At 35.1% G+C, this 18,239-nt stretch overlaps 1 protein-coding gene across 2 annotated transcripts in view; it reads left to right on the top strand.

The window, feature by feature from the left end:
• LOC128554618 (uncharacterized) overlaps positions 1-17,469 on the top strand; it is a 54,586-nt gene extending 37,117 nt beyond the window's left edge. For both annotated transcript variants that reach the window (XM_053535896.1, XM_053535897.1), the window contains exons 9-10: positions 14,089-14,157; positions 14,367-17,469. In XM_053535896.1, coding sequence (XP_053391871.1) covers positions 14,089-14,157; positions 14,367-14,623 — 326 coding nt within the window. In that variant the 3' untranslated portion in view covers positions 14,624-17,469. The remainder of the gene's footprint in view (positions 1-14,088; positions 14,158-14,366) is intronic.
• Positions 17,470-18,239: the final 770 nt, after the last annotated feature.

Below are 18,239 nucleotides of genomic sequence, written 5' to 3'. Positions count from 1 at the left end.
AACTTGACATGTGATACCCTTGTAAGGTCCCTGCTGAAACTTTTTCACATGTTACTGTTGGTCTCTTTTAAATCTGGTTTGAAATTTAGTGAGTTCTTAGTAGGAAAGTAAGGTAACGAGCAGCCAAGTATTTCTTATTGTTTTAAATGGGACATGTTCAGTCGTTGGAAATAATATTGTGTTGCAAAATTTTAACTGACAGCAATTTTTTCACAATGATTTTAGATTGAATGTATTAATTTAAAAGGTTTTCCAATCCGTCTCAAAATTTTAATTAACTACCGTGTATATTGTTAGGATTACCCAACATAAACGCTCTACCTCTAATATAGTCGAGCCCGCCCGATTAGCTCAGTAGGGAGAGCGTTGGTCTACAGATCACGGGGTCGCGAGTTCGATCCCCGGGCGGGGCGTTTGTTCTCCGTGACGATTTGATAAAAGACATTGTGTCTGAAATCATTCGTCCTCCACCTCTGATAATTCATGTGGGGGAGTTGGCAGTTACTTGCGGAGAACAGGTTTGTACTGATACAGAATCCAGGAACATGGTTAGGTTACTGCCCGCCGTTACATGACTGAAATTCTGTTGAAATAAGGCGTTAAACCTAAAACAAACAAATCTAATATAGTCGCGCCTCTTTTGTTTGAAAACAATGTTTTTTTTTTCATACTGAAATCATATAGACATATACATATACTACTGTTTACCAAAGTATAAACACACCTCTCCTAATAAACACACCCTTTCCTCTCCTATCAGCCAAACTTAAAGACGCTCGCTACAGTTTCGTATTTTTTTCTCAATAATAGATTTTGATGAAATGTTTTGTATTAAATGATCATGTTATGATGTATTGAAAAATGAAATAAAAATACTAGGTCACCAGCTTTGTTTCAATTTAATTTGCCCCTAGATATGGTGCTATTTTAAACATTTTTCAAAATATCTGTAATCCTAAAATATATTTCAGTAAAGCACAATAATCAGCATAAATTTGATTATCTAAGCATTTTTATAATGGAAAACAATATATCTATTTGAAACATGCTCAGAGAAATCAAAAGAACATTATTTTGTAAGGAAAGGAATACTTGTTAAGCAGACCCAAGGGCTATTTTTACATATTTTTGTCAGTTTTAAGTTGGTACTTCTGCTATTTTATCTAGTTTCACATAATAGAATTTAATCAAACTCTGCACATACCTTTGGTTATGTCTACCTAATCTAAAACAAAAAGAAAAGTGATAGGGCACCATATAAGATATCGCTTAAATCAAATTACAACGAGGTGGGGTGTAGCGGGCATTTATACAACGCAGGTTGGCACGAAATACTCTTTCAGTGTTGAGCAAATAACTTAGAAATGTATATATAGAATTATCAAACGGCAGGTGTCTTAATAATCGGATTTTAAGGTGTTTCTGAAGCATTTTGATGGCATAGAACGATGAAAGTGTCCGCCTTTTCTTTAACAAAACCTATAGTTTACGAATGTACGGTACGGGTTTAGAAACAGCTGTGTCTCAATGCAGAGTTGGAGCGTTGGTATAAATAACAGACTCCAGTATATGTCGGATCGAAGCAATTTGAACTAAAAGTACTTTAAAGGCGTATGCTAGATAAAATTTTCACGAGGCAGAAATCGCATGACGCACCGATTAGGCGATTACGACACCGTTTCCGGTAAAGTTAATTTTCAACGCTTGGTCAAAACTAATCGAAATGATAGTATGTACGTTTCAGGACGGCATGATAACTTTTGACTATCACTGTCCCGTTACGTCCATGCTTATTCTGGGTATTTCTGTAAGGAAATCCGCAGTCAAACTGTACGCAAGATAAAATTTTCACGGGGCAGAAATCGCATGACTCACCGTTTCCGGTAATGTTGCATGGTTTTGGATATTCGGACAATCGCTGTGTTTATTTCTAATGCGTGATCAAAACAAATCCAAATAATAGGATGTATGTTTCGGGACAGCGTAATAACGTTTGACTGTCACAGTCCCGTCACGTCCGAGCTTATTGTGCGTATTTATGTAAGGACACCTCCGATAAAGTTTGTTGGGAACGTTTTCAGGTACATGTACATATGAATGTATTTGTAAAGATAACAGGTCTGATAATGAATTTATGTTGACATTAAAGCATACAATTGTCTCGCTGATATTTTTGAACGTAAGTTTTGTGTTTTTGTTTCTGTCATTTTAGTGTCATTGGCTGAAACCGGTGTCGTGGTAGATATCTCCTCGCACTTTTTCACATATTTCCAAAGATTTTAGTCTCTAATTTAAAATTATGCGTTACATTTGACCCATTTGACGTTTCTTTATGAATATTTATTTGTAATCGTTTGGAGTCTGACCAGTATTTATGACTACTTTGGATTTATAATGTTGTTTTTTTTTATTTCTCTGCATGAAGATCACAAACCAGTATCATAAAGGGGCAATAATTCAAACTGAAAATGTGAAAAATCTAATTCGGTGACCACCCTTTTTCTTTTTATATTTCAAAAGTAAACATTATATTCTGCTATTCTTGCAAGTTTAATCATATTCCTTTTTGTAGATTTGGAAATATTAACTGCTAAAGGAAATATACAATATTTCATAATTATGATGCTTTTGTGACTTAGAAAACAACAACAACACAAAAGTGTCATGCAACTATTTCTTGAATTTCAGTAAAATTTCTTTTTGTTTTGAAGAGGCCATGTTTTTTTGGTCCAGTCTTAGTGAAAATTGGTCAGGATATTTGTCTTTATAAAATTATTAGGTAAAACATGTTAACACTGTAATGGTAAGTTACTCAGGTGAGCGACTTAGGGCCATCTTTGCCCTCTTATTACTATTTCCTATTAAATCAGTTTACTTGTCTGGGACATATCGTTTGAAGTGCAGAAGAAACTGTATTCGATCTACAAACAAAAACGGACGGTATAAGGGCAAAATACAGTTAAAAATATAATTGTACCTTGCACACATTTTTAAAATTAAGTATCTCTATTTATAAGTTCAGGGCGAGCTATTAGCATAGGGGGATAGTCTTGTCTTGCGTCCGTCAAGTATCGTCCGTTATCAACATCTTCTCGCTAGATTTACGCCATACTTGGTCCGTTGCATCTTTACATGCTCTCAAGTTTGTTTAAATATGGAGGCTTTGTCCTCTTAAGGGGTCTCTAGAACTAAAAATATAAAAACAACATTTCATTAACCACTTGATGTGTCTTGGTCAGTAGCATAATCCCGATATTGTACGGACCGCTGGAGCTAAATCACGAAACAAAAAGTTTTTAACAACATATACACATGAACCTCTTAATAAAAATCTTTTTCAAATTTTGCATCATTTAATGGCCCTCTTTTAACAGGTTTTGAACGAAATTGGGCACTTGCCTCCTTTGATGGCTCTTGATGCCTTTTTTTAAAAAATGTGGATGCCATTTTCTCCATTATGAATATAAGTCTTATTGAATCCATTTTTTATAATGCCCCTGAAGGTGGTCATATTAAAATCGCATGTCCGTCTGTCTGTCCGACTGTCTGTACGTGCGTCCGTGCGTGCATCCATGAAATTATCTTCTGGGCTGTAACTCTGCCATCCATGAAGGCATTTTAAAATAACTTGGTATAAATGTTCACCATAATGAGATGATATGTCATGCGCAAGACTCCTATCTCCATGGTCAAGGTCACACAAAGTGGTCAAAGGTTAACAGGGTCTGTTTGGTTTCCGGTCCATAACTCTGCCATCCATGAAGGGATTTTGATATAACTTTGCATAAAACTTTACATAAAACGTTACCATAATAAGAAGATGTGTCTTGCGGAAGACCCAGACTTCTAGTTCAAAGGTTAAGGTCACTCTTAGGGGTTAAAGGCTAACAATATCTGTTTCGAGTCTGGCCCTTAACTCTGCAATTCATCAAAGGATTTTGCAATAAGTTGGCATAAATGTTCCCTATGAGACAAAGTGTCATGCACTAGACCCAGACCCCTAGCTCTACGGTCAATGTAACAATTAGAAGTCAAAGGTTAACATGGTATGTTTCTTGTTTGGTCCATAGCTCTGCCATTTATTAAGGGATTTGAGAATAGTTTGACACAAATGTTAACCAACTTAAGAAAACGTGTCGCATTTATGACCCGGTCATCTTAGGTCAGGGTCAAGGTCACAAAAGGATTCTCCCCTAAACTGTTTTGGCGCAGACGACTGAAGCATTCTTGAGCATGCTTCGGGTTTATTTGTCAGCAATAGTGACAGCTCTTGGTACCTCCCTTTTTGATTCTTACTGTAAAGTTCATGCGCAGTATCAAAATATTAAAGGTAGCACTTTTCTAACCATAATGCTTAATATACATAACATCTATTTAGATAGCTATTTCATCTCTTTGTAACATGACATTTTAAAACCTTATGTAATTTTAAAGGGCTACTAGAGAAAAAGTAACAGAAATACTATATTAAACAGCTTCTTCTTATGTCAGAAGTGTTCAGTGGATCTTCATTAAATTTGTGAGTAGCGTTCTTATATTTCAGTCTTTTCTTAAATTCCTTTACATGGGGTCACTTTGTCCTTTTTACTGAACTCTAGATAACTTGAAATATCTTCAAATGACTGTTTTTCATGAGCCGTATTTAATTTGTCTGGAACATCCTTGTAATGTGCTCTCTGTCAGATTATTTGTTGAAATTGGAGCATTTGAAATGTTTTATGATTTCTATGCTTAACAAAATTGTTACTATTAATGATTCAGTGTATTAAACATACATACATTACGGTATCGCTCAATGTGACATGGCTGACTTAATTTTCATATAAATAACTACTTTGATTACATTTACTAGTGTCTTTGCATGGACATGTATTCAGATTCTTAAAGTAATCGCACACATTGATTAAAACATTTAGATTTTAAAAACATTTGTGTGTTATTGAGTAAATAGAAGTTTTGTGCTATTTTTCAGAATACAATTTATATTACACGTTTTCAAAAACAATAGTTATAGACAGTCAATGATAAATTAAATGAAATGACAGTTTTAATCACAGAAATAAATAAAAACATACCAGCATCTCGTTTTTCCATTAAAAAGTTTTCCCAAGATGTCTTAGTCAAAATGAAAGCAACAGAGTTGACGTATGCTATTTCGTGTGCACACCTTAAATACAATCTGTAAAAAGATCTCTTTGACGCACTGGACACAACTCAGCAAGATATAGTGAGCAAATGATTATCGGTTATTAGATTTGTATCGAGAAATATGCATGAGTTCTGCAGCAGAAATTATTACTCTGCGAAATAACGAATGCATATTCCTCGATGCAAACCTAATGACAAGTGAGGACGAAATGAGTTATACGCCTGCACTTGATAACAAAAACATGTGTACCCAATAGCTAATTTCTGTTCAAAGTTCTAGAATTAATGCTTCATGATCAGGATTATCTATGCAATATTGATTATTGACATGTATCATTTACGTGTTCAAATATTAGCCATTATGTGCACATGTATCATTTATTACTCTATTTTGAGCCGACTTAGTACATTGTTACATTAAAGAAGGGCTTTAAGTCACTCCGAAACAATTAAATATAATAAGGCGACCTTTAAGATTTTCGTGGTTACAGAAGACCCTAAGTGCCCCTCTGAGCATTATTTCATATACGAACGGGTACCTGGATAGAGCAAACGTCTTACTGCAAGTCGACTTGATGAATTTCTTATATGAGAGAACCCCACAACCAAAGCGAAATTTCAAGCACATGGTTGAGAGGGCAAGTGATTCGAAATCAGTGACCACTCCACCACGGAGGCCTTTCACGTAATAACTTATTACGTGCGCATAGCATATACAATGCCATTTTAAATGATTTTTGAAAAGACTTATACAAAATCCTATTAGAGATCCTACGGACCATACATTAACTCTATAAGTAAGTCGTTTGAAAGCATATCTATTATAACGAAACAAAATCTTTTCACAAGAAGTAAGAGAAAAATGTTAAACTAAACGGGATTTCAGTAAATTCATACAATTTAATTAATTGTGAGTTTAAAACAGTGACAGGAGTAAACAGATGAAGTAAAATAGCGAAATTATCACGAATATGAGTCACTGCGAAAACAGATCGGACTGAAGAAATGAATAATAATTCCATTAGATATTTTGTTTTTGAGAAAGGGGCGCAGTAAAATGAAAAAGTTTCTGAAATCAAAATAAATGCTAATCTTTCCATGAATTTCAATATAAAGAAAGGAAAGGCAATTTAATAAACGCGATTCGAGTTATTGCACGAAAGGAAAAGTACAAATGTAATGCAATAAGCTGTAGAGGTATGACGGATCTTAGTCATTGCATACATATTGTAAATTTCCGTCTTTATAGGAAATTGGGAGAAAAATGAAATATTTCAGTAAATGCACGTGTTTAAAAAAGGACGAGGGAGAACGAAATGCAGTAAAATATACAATTATAAAATGTTGTGTGTCAAGTATTAAAAGCTTAAACATTTTATTTAGCTCGACTATACGAAGTATATGGAGAGCTATCCTACCCAACCCGGCGTCGGCGTCAGCGTCTTTCCGCATCCCCATCTTGGTTAAAGTTTTTTTTTACACTTTCTCTTTTTTTCTTTATTTTGGTAATTACTTGATGGATTTGCTTTAAGCTTAAAATACTAATTCCTCATCATCACCCACATCATCTGTTAAAGTTTTGGTGCGCTTTCACTATATCTCAGTTATTACTATCTGGATTTGATTCAAATTTAAAGTAGTTGTTCCACATCTCATCACCCACATCATATGACACAAGGTCCATAACTCTGGCACCAATTTTTCATAAATTATGCCCCTTTTTAATTAAAATTGCAGGTTAAGGTTTTAGTGCACTTTCACTCTATCTCAGTTATAACTTGATGAATTTGATTCAAATTTAAAATAATTATTCCAGATCATCACCCACATCATATGACACAAGGCTTATAACTCTGGCACACATTTTTCATGAATTATGAATCATGAATTATGCCCCTTTCTACATAAAATTTCAGTTAAAGTCTGGGTGCACTTTCACTTTATCTCTGTTATTATTATATGGATTAGATTCAAACTTTAAACGATTGTTCAACATCACTACCCACATCATATTGCACAAGGGTCATAACTCTTGTCCCAATTTTTCATGAATTATTTCCCTTTTTACATACAATTTCATATTAAAGTTTAGATGCACTTTCACTCTTTCTCAGTTATTACTAAATGGATTTGATTCAAACCTAAAACAGTTGTTCCACCTTAACACCCACATCATATGACACAAGGTGCATAACTCTTGGAACAATAATTTATGAATTATGCCCCCTTTTTGCTCAGAATTATACTTATTTAGTGTTTTGATACACTTTATATCTCTTATTACTTAATAGTTTTGATACATACTCGAGCTATTGTGCAATATCTTCATCCACCATTGGAGTCATTAAACACTCCAGTGGCAGCTCTAGCTTCCTCAGATTTGCCAAGGTTCACTATCCAGCATCGAAATAGTCGAGCGAGCTGTCTCCTGTGACAGCTCTTGTTTCAGGTTCTGTATCTGCTATGTAACGTAAAATGTAATCATTGAAATGCATAACATATATACACTTTCTAAAACTGAATATACGAGTATGAGTAATGTTTCAGCTGAACAGTACTTTTGTGTAGGATTCATCGACAGTGCTTGCAGAATTCCATGGTATTAAAAATAAATGAAAGTATTTTTATAGGAAATACCTGAATGTCAGGATACTGGTTATATGACCCAGGGAAGTGCCTAAGCCTTTAGTATCTTGAACAATGGTTTGGGTCCAATCGCTAAGGTGACTATGTCTTAGACTAGCTGACAAACGATGTAGAATGTCCTTTGTTAAAACGTAAAGCTGGTGAGATCAAATATCTCATATATAGAATTTTCCTCTAGCTACCTTGCCTAATGATTCGTGTACCAATGATTCGTAAATGATTTCTTATTATGAGCTAGACAATTTCAGGGATTAGGCAAATCACTTATTGTTTCAAACTAACAATTTTCAATTAGCTCACACTTCTATAGGCTGGAGACTCTATACTTGACTGGTCTATTTGTTGAAGTTCCCGTCAGACAATGTCTTTGAATCAACAACATACGAGTCCTATCGCATAGATGCTCGGCCTCTACCCTCTCAACTCTATATGAATGCCCTGACTCCTGGATGCTCAGCGCCTATATCCTACCATATGTAGCATTCAACTACCATATAGGCATATCCCCGATGCCTTGGCTGTACTTCGCCAATAATGCTGACTTTTTTTTATAAGCTGGAACTCTCCTACTATCTCAGTAGATTACCAAACTCTGGGTCTCTGTCTCAACTTCCCGATGCTCAGCCTATATATGCTATCGTTTATAGCATTCAATTACTTTTAAGGTTAAACTCCTATGCGCTGGCCCTATAGCTCGAAACCTTATCGAAATTCTGCTACTCTTCTTTAGTCTAAGAACTTCCAAAGTCTTCTTTTTAATAATTTATCCGCCCTGACAGGGTAACTACAATAGCCTCCTTCTCAAGGTACTGGGATAAATTATTAGTTGAATCCTCGATGTGTCTTCTTCAGCCGCTGGATACCGAATGAGCTCTCTATCATTCATCTACCTATTTATACCCCAGCAGACGTGCTATTTTTAGAACTTGTTTCTGATTGGTCCAAATTTATACATAGTGTCTTACAACGAGTACCTGCTCTATCAAATATCTGGTTCTCTTTAATTTTTGTATGTGGCATAATGTGCGAAACTGGGACCCTGCCATCCCCATAATGAACCCAAATCAGTCACAAATGACCCAAATTCTATTATATACAGCAATTCAACAATAATTTTAGCAATGACAACATGTAAAGGGAGTCAATCACTATCTGTGCTTATGTGTTACGTTATCAATATAGCAGATATACAAATTATTCTGACACTGAAGATGCTTGTTTCTATTGCAGAGCATTAACTTTACGTTTTAATTCATGCTAAAATTGTATAATTATAATAATGAATGTATGCATCTATTTCGAAGACTTTTATTCCAGCCTTGGTAAGAGTACATTTGTATGTAAAATGATAATTCAGCTTGTGAACGACAAATACATTTAACACACTAGTACTGATTACATTGTTGTACCTTGTTCGAACATCATTCAGTCATTTATCTCGACGTAAATTTATTTATTTTGTTGGGTTTATTGTCGCACCGACACAATTTTAGGTCATATGGCGACTTTCCAGCTTTAATGGTGGAGGAAGACCCCAGGTGCCCCTCCGTGCACAATTTCATCACGAGCGGGCACCTGGGTAGAACCACCGACCTTCGACGTAAAGAGAAAATGTCATACGCATTTTCTACCATTTCAATTTGGAAAGGAATTTACATAAGCTATCAGCTTGTTTTCCAATCCATGTAGTTGACATGTAAAAATTTGTTGTACATGTTATGTGTATGTTGCTTAAAAAAAAATAATAAAATATTGTTTAAACTAAATGGTAATTATGCTGTTGAGACTTTGCAACAATGTATGTGAGACGTTGTCACACATCTTCCGTTACCTTTGTGACCTTGCAACATTTATGAGGCTTATAAGTTTATTATGTCTACCCTATAAAAGCAGGGAGACATATTGGTTTTGCCTCTTCCATCTGTTCGTCCATCCGTCCGCATTAAGCTTGCCCGGCTTTCACAGGTCAAACTGCTGGCCGGATTTCGACGAAACCTTTCGGGATTGATCAGTATCGACCCTTGTTGTGCATATCGCCGGCACGTTCCGTTTTGCTGCAGAAAATGGCCACCAGAGCTAAAAATAGAAAAATATTGTCTGGCTTTCACAGGTCAAACTGCTGGCTGGATTTCAACGAAACTACACAGGAATAAACACTACCAACTCTGATTGTGATTATCGACGGCACGTTCCGCATCGCTGCACATAATGGCTGCCGGAGCTAAAAATCTTGTCCGGGTTTCACAGGTCAAACTGCTGGCTGGATTTCAACGAAACACAGGATTGATCAGTACCAACCCTTATTGTGCATGTAGTCGGCACGTTTATCTTCGCTGCAAACAATGGCCACCGGAGCTATAAATAGAAAAATCTTGTCCGGCTTTCATAGGTCAATCTGCTTGCTGGATTTCGACAAAACTTCACACGGGTGATCAGTACAAAGCCTAGTTATGCATGTCGCCGGCACGTTCCGATTAGCCTCACAAAATGGCCGCCAGTCCTGAAAATAAAAAAAATCTTGTCTGGCTTTCACAGGTCAAACTGCTGGCCGGATTTCTACGAAACTTCAAAGGAGTGATCAGTATCAATCCTAGTTTTGCATATTGCCGGTACGTTCAAATTTGCTGCACAAAATGGCAGCCAGAGTTAAAAATAGAAAAATGTTGTCCGGCTTTCATAGGTCAAACTGCTGGCTGGATTTCGACGAAACATCACAGGAGTGATCGGTACCAAGCCTAGTTGTGCATATCGCCGGCACATTCCGCTTCGCGGCACTAAACGGCCGCCAGAGCTAAAAATAGAAAAATATTGTCCGTCTTTCACAGGCTAAACTGCTGGCTAGATTTCAATGAAGCTTCACAGGAGTGATCAGTACTAAGTCTATATCAGCAAATCGCCGAAACGTTCCACTTCGCTGCACAAAATGGTCAACAGAGCTAAAGGTTTAATAGGGGGGAGATATGTTTTTGTGACAAAAAAAACAAAAAACGTTCTAGTTTGTAACTAGTTTTTTTTTCCAAATTGCTGCAAATATTTGATATAGCTTTTAAACATTAAACTCGCGTTTTCAGTAATGAAAAAGTAGAATCAATGCTTTACTACACATTATAATTGAAACAACAAGGTCGTACGGAGCCACACTGTAGCATTTGTCGTGCAGATGTCATCTCATGTTATCACTGAAACTTGACTTACGCTGGAACGTACCTCTCCTGGAGTGGTTCTAGAGAATCGGTACAGGTTCACTAGTCACTACCACAAAAGAATTAATAAGATATGTGGTCACAATACAACTCTAGTCAGACGTACATCCTGCTGTTAAATACTAATGTTAAGTTAATCGCAAATAGTGTGTAGATAACATTGCTCGCGTAAAGTCACGTGTAGCAGCATTCGTTTGTAAATAATAGCAACGCTGTTTTATTTGATCTTAAAGTGAAAACATTCATGTATTCATTAATCTAAGACAAAACATACGGTCGGTGATAAAATTTCACGGCCGGTCAGGCCACCAGAAGAATAGTTATTTTTTCAGGGCTATCCCGTTTGAAAATTCTCCCTTAATAAATATACTTGAAACGTTTGGAAATAATTCATTTAAACGTCACAAACGTAAGGAACTGCAGTGTAGATAACCAATAACTCTTGCATATAAATAACTATAACGTAGTTACCCCTGAAAACTCTTTTTTCCTAACAATAATAGAATTGTACTGGACCAGGTATAGAATTAGTGCAAAAAGTATCATGCAAAGGAGTTAAATGGAATGCAATACTAATGAAACATTAAAATAATACTACTGTACTTCATTTGCATATGAAATCTCTGTAAATATATACTAATGCCGTACCTTTGGAAATAAAATACTAAATCTATACTATTCAATAAAATGCTGATACTAAATCAAAACAAATGAAATACCAGTTTTGTACCTTTTTATAGAGGACATAAATGCTTGGTAAAATGCAGATTCAGCTGGTATTTGTAATAATTCTGGTCTGAATATGTAGGAATAGACAAATCTTTGCAAAACTTACTTATCACATTCTTCCAACTAAGGCTTATTATTGTTCTTTGAAAACTTTGTATGAAATTTTAAACATTTGTAAATGCAGAGATTGAAATCTGTAAAAAAGACCCTGACATTTACCACTTTTCATAATGTAAAAGAAATATCATAACATAAAAATATGATATTTTGAGGCATATTCTTTATCATCAGTCTACTGGCTTGTTTAATTGTTTACATTTATTGGTAAGGAAATCCAAAAAATAATATGTTCAACTGGGTATTGATAGCTTTAGAAAAGCAAATGTAAAATTTTTGCAGACATGATAATTTTTATTGCACTTCTTGAATTCCGGACTATTTTAGTAATGTTAAACATATACCAGACAAATGCAAACCTTAATTGAATAGAAAAAGTGGCTTTTTTTTCTTTCTTTTTTGTTTAACTTTTTTAGCTCACCTGAGCACGAAGTGCTCACTATGACATTATGAGCTATTGTGACTGGTCATTGTCCGGCGTCCGTCATGCGTCAACATTTGCCTTGTTTACACTCAAGAGGACAGTTCAGTTAAGACCAGTCTTAATATAATCTTTATAAAACTTGCTCAGAATGTTTTCTTGATGATCTCTAGGTCAATTTTGAAGCTGGTTCATGTGGGCAAAAAACTAGGTCAGTATGCCAGATTAAAGGAGAATATTATTTACACTCTAGAGTCAATAGTTTAAGGTTGAAACTCGTGAGAATTTGTAAGACTGTTTGTCTTGATGACCTCGTGGTCAAGTTCGAAATTGGGCTATGTGGGGTTAAAATTGAAAAAATGGAAACTTCACAGGTCACTCAACACGACAAAAACGAAAATGTTGCAGGCACGGTTTGATTGAGCCTGTTCATGGACGGTAGTAGAAATGCATGCTTCCGTCCACGCCCTGTAGCCCTGGGTTGAACAAAACTCAACATTTACACATGCTAAAAGTACAAAAAGCAATATAGATACATCCGCAGATGTATTAAAACGGCGATAGACATGGAACCTTCAATGATACACGTGTTGTGGCGAGTAATTCCATGAAAAGCGGCGTTTGATCTCCAGATAAAGTAATGGGTTCGCCCCAAACGAGAAAACAATGTGCAGAACTAAACAAACTGGACTTTAGAAAGGGGATCCATCCGAGGTTATGGAGCCTGCATATCACAGGAACTGTAAAAAGACAAAATGAAAAAGCAGGCATCATATCCAAGGGATGATTATACAATACCCAAGACTATGAAAGCGGGAGTATTGGAACCACCAAGACCGAAATGGTCATGCTGAGAAACTGAACAGTACCTATAACACGACATAAAAGTCGTGCTGAACGATCTGAGAAGATCAAAATATAACAGCCCTGATTGAATGTACGGGTAGAAAAAACAGTCACTCGGTCAATTCAAAGGAAATGTTTGTAAATATTCTCTAGTCCACATTTAGAACCCTACGTTCAGGAAACTTTGTCAGAATATTCCTTGGCATTTTAAAATATGTCTTTTGCATATTCAAATATAGATACAAGCTTTCTCAAGGTTGTAAGTACACAGAAATGATCTTTGGTAATTGTTGTTTTCCGAAACAGAAGAAGTAAGATACCTCTCGGAACAACAGTACGTAAAGGTTAGATTTATAAGCACACCTTATATATAACAAAAGTCTCGAAATAAATACGAGATATAAAGGTCTCACTATCCCACATTTTTTGAATAAATTCTGTTAGTTTTTGAAAATTCAGAAAAAGTGAAATCGATGTTTTGGAGTTATTCTACCGACAAACAGTTTAAGTAAATTCTAAAATAAGAAAACAATTCTTCAGAAGGAAGAAGTAAAGCTATGGTTCTTGTACACACCACTTTCTCTCAATGTCTTTTACAGTTTAAATAAAGAACGATGTTATAAATAGTAGGAAGATAGAGTAATATTTCCTGTACATTGCAAATCATCTGAAAGGATTCTGTCATGATGTTTCAATACAGATATAAAAGAAAGCTAAATGGGAATTTAACAAATGTTCAGAATTCCAGTATATGATATACCTACTCGTATATATGTAATATGCTCAGAAATTACTTTATAAACCAATTCCTAGGCAAACAGCAACAAAGGCATCTGTTTTTATCTTTCTGTGTATGTAATATTGGTAGAATATTTTTTTCTTTTTCAGAAAAAATGTACTTTTCATTCACAGCTGGATATATGGCACAGTTACGTTTATTATATGTTGTTTTTTCATTGTAAATTTCATATATGACAGCACAAGAGGTTCCGTTTGAAAAAATACTGAATAGGCAGATAGATGATATAAAACGTCAAACTGAGAAAGGTAATTTGAAAAATGCTAAAAGTTAATTCATAAAACGTAATAAAGCATAAATGTGTATGCAATTTCTTTATAGCTCCTGTCATGTACTTCACTTATATGTCTTAACTTAAAATCGTGAATCATTTGAATGGTAATTATCTTTTATCATAAAGCTGTCTGTATTCTTAAGAAAAGGAATGAAATTTGTTTATTGTAACATTTTATCACAGCGTTACAGACTGTCATAGAAGCGAACTGTGACCAAAGGGAAAAAGAAAAGAAAGCATTGCCTCTTTTGTTTGAATTCGTTGAGATGATCCAGAATCGGGATAACTTCTCTAAAGAAGAAATCAAACAGATGATAGAACAAAGGATTCGATATCATGATGACCTCTATCTCCAGATAGTAGACGATTTACTTGACTGGTTTAGAGATAGAAGAGATATTCCAGACGCAGAACTTGGAATAACTGCAAAATTAGGTTAAGAATATTTTATTGCAAATGTTACACAAGATATATTCATACACATACAGACAGACATAACAACACAAGCAATAGGATATTGACGGAGGTATTGAAATACTTATCGAGTCAACATCCGGAAAGATAATATTTACAATACTATGGATTGCTGTGTAACACATTCTTAGTTATTCATGAAAAGGAAAAAGCAAAATGAAAAATAAAAAAAGAAAAAAAAAAGAGAAAACAACAAAATGCTCAAAAATGGAAGGTAAAGGTGAAATAAAAGTACTAGTACATTGCTTTTTTAGTATTCAGAATGTTTTAGCAAAATTAGGTAACCATAAAGATTACAGTATGAAATAGTGCATAGAAAAACTATATTCACTAGAATGAAAAGGGAAGGCAGAAAATATGTAGAGGAAATGTTCAGCTGCCCCAAACCACTCCTAGCTTTATATACATAACAGTATTGTTGTCTGGAGATAATGACAGTGTAAAACAGTGTTGGGGTCAGATCGCAAGTCAAGTAAACCGAATCATGTACAGCGAAACCAAAAAGTGCGAGGGGCATCTATAGCAGATCATTCGAGATTCAAACAGATGTAATTCTTACTTAGAAAAGATGCCCAACATAACTTACAGGAAGGGAGTAGCCAGTCGTAGCAAGATGTGTCTCCAGCCTCATTAGGATACCGCCAGGAGTAATGACAATAAACCGTAAGTGACTAACCATTGTCAAATGGAAACAAGTAATACATATTTCTGAAGTATCCTTTGAATACTGCAAGACTATTTCTAGAAGTGGTGGGGCAAAACTTAGCCAGGGCAAGCTGAGTTACTGAATAGGCAGTGATAAAGAAGGGGAGTAAAAATAGAATAAGCAGGACATGAAAAGAATCAAAGACTTTTATCGTGAATGGCACACGAAACATCTGATAGTATCAAAACTAATTCCAGTTTAGTAAAAGTAATTTACTGAAAAAAGTGCTTTAAAGGTGCAAAATAAAGACAAATTAATAGACATAAATCTTACAACAAGACTACACATTTTGAAGTATACTACTAAACATTACGATAGCCGTGCAATATTCCCTTGAAATCAACACATGTACAGAGAAACAAATGATTGTTTCTATATTTTCTTAGACTGAGATGGGTGGTCATTTTTTCCTACTTTCGTGTTTATCACTTTTCCGTAATCGGTCGGAAATTCTTCGGGATCACATGATTTTAAAATTAATTCATACAAATATCCGTTTAAAGACGCGCGACAAAATAACTGTATTTCCATGATGGTAATTATACACGATTTGCATGAAAATTATGAGATGTGCAAATTTTTAGTTTCAAATTGACAGTGACATATATTAGGCCAAGACAATGTGTTTAATGTCTAAAATTTTATTGAATTAATGTAGCCATGATATGTACATAAATTATTGTATTTGGGTAAATTTCAATCACATTTTGTTTCTACAGTGTAAGATAGTTATTCATTTATATTCTTAAAACTATGCTGAAAAGAGATTAACTGAAAAAGTTTGCAGACGAAGTTGTGAAAAACTTTTATTCGGGAAGGGCCTAAATTGTCCTCCTGAAAACTTGTAGTATAGCTGTATAATACCTGTATCATAAGAATGATTTTCATGAAGTTTTTGTGAGTTACAAAAATGTTGAATTCCCTGTGCTAAGTTTGTAAAAGTCACGTTATCGTTTGGGCATATAATATATGTTGCATCTATGTGTAGGTTACTAACCGAGTAGGAGGTGTTCATGAAATGAAAATACCCGCGCTCGTGCGAATCGTGACACCGAGAGCGCGTAGCGCTCGAGGTGTTACCGCACGAGCGCGGATATTTTCATTTCATGGACACCGTTCTAAGAGGTAAGTAACTGACTTACACAACGTCATTTTAATTTGTTAGTTTTTATTTATTTATTCATTTATTTATAAGTCTTTCCTTCTCCCAGTCAGAAAATAAATTATATTGGGAATTACTTTAACTTCAGCAGGTAAATTGAAATACGTAAAATGATATTAAAAAAGTTTATGAAAGTTCTGCTAATTGGCCAATGTAAATGCATTTTTGTTTACCAATTATTTGTTGGGAGTTTTTTTTTTATCTTTTAATGCACAACTTCACACTTCGGTTGCATGTTTATAAAACATTTTTCATGATAAACTTAGTTTCGGACTCTGCATTTACGGTTTCGTCGTGGTCGTGGTCGTTATCATCATCATCATCATCATCATCATCTAACAACAATAATTAAAATGATTATCTTCTTCTTCTACTCCTTCCTGTTAAGTACTGAGCCGTGAATGTATCTTGTAGATGAAAACATGACGATCGTGATTCAAAGGTCAGAATATACAATATTTAAAAAAGAAGTATACATTTGTAAATGCTACTCGACGCAGGTATTGTCTATTTTCCGTAAGTATTGACCTGGCACTCACTAATCTTCACCAGTATTTTCGGGGGTTTCCATTATTTTACGAAATTTGTATCCTAAAATAACCAATATAAATAACCAATGGCACGGTGGCATAGTGGTAGCTATCTGACTGCCACGCACGATACCACGAGTTCAAAATCACCTCAGACCATTTTTTTTAATTCAATGTAATGTTGTTATTGATGTTACTTTTACTCTTACAATATCTGTGTAGCATATTTCACGAAATCTGATTGTTTTCTCTTGTAGATCTAGTATTCATTTTCAGGAAACGCTGGTGAGAAATACTTGTTTGATCCGATAAATATGGCAATATTTCTACCGATAAAATTTGGGGGGGGAAATGGTCAGTACGCAGGAGTTGAACCAAAAATGCAGTTTAGCAGCTAAACGTCTTATCGGCACAGCTATTGCACATGTGACATTATGAAAATTAAAGAAATATTACGCAATATTTATATCGCTATTTAACTTCAGACACCGAGAATCAATTTACGGAAAATATACGGAATATTCTTGAGTGTCAGGTCAATACTTACGGACAATAACATGGCATTAAATAAACATTACAGTTTGAACTCATCTTACATTCTTTTCTCGTGCTCAGGTATGGTATGATACCTGTGCACGAGCGCAGGTATGGTATGTTATGTGTGCACGTGCGCAGGTATGGTATGTAGGTATTCATTTTGGTTATTAACCCGCAGAGAACAATAGAACAGTTGTGTAATTATAAATTATAGTCTCGTTTCGAAGGATTCTTCTGAAAAAATCCGAAGATGCGCGACGGGTTCGTAAGCAGTCGGAAAACATACATTCGATTTGAAATTGGCATTTTTTGTTTGTTTATTTGTTGGTTATTCTTGAACATATTCATGACTACTTGGTCAGATCCGATGCAGTGGGTCATATTTTCAGTAAATAGGAAGTCTCAGCTACAAACTCTCGTTTTCATATAATACTCGCTCGGGTGTTAGTAGTGGACCTTTAACTTAGCGGACTTAGACTCTAATGGAATCATTGCATAAAACAATGTGGCATCTACGTTTACAATGATCAATCGATGCTGATTATAACTGATTATTAATGAAGATGAAGTTACAGAAGTGCGCTTTAGAAATTTGATCAGTTACTGACATACGGCGCAGAGAAACATCCTCGGCAATATTAGAAATG

Source organism: Mercenaria mercenaria, unplaced genomic scaffold (assembly GCF_021730395.1).
Source record: "Mercenaria mercenaria strain notata unplaced genomic scaffold, MADL_Memer_1 contig_570, whole genome shotgun sequence".
In the NCBI taxonomy this organism is placed as follows: Eukaryota; Metazoa; Mollusca; class Bivalvia; order Venerida; family Veneridae; genus Mercenaria; species Mercenaria mercenaria.
The sequence above is the reverse complement of the archived record's forward strand: the minus strand, read 5'-3'. Positions and strand labels throughout refer to the sequence as shown.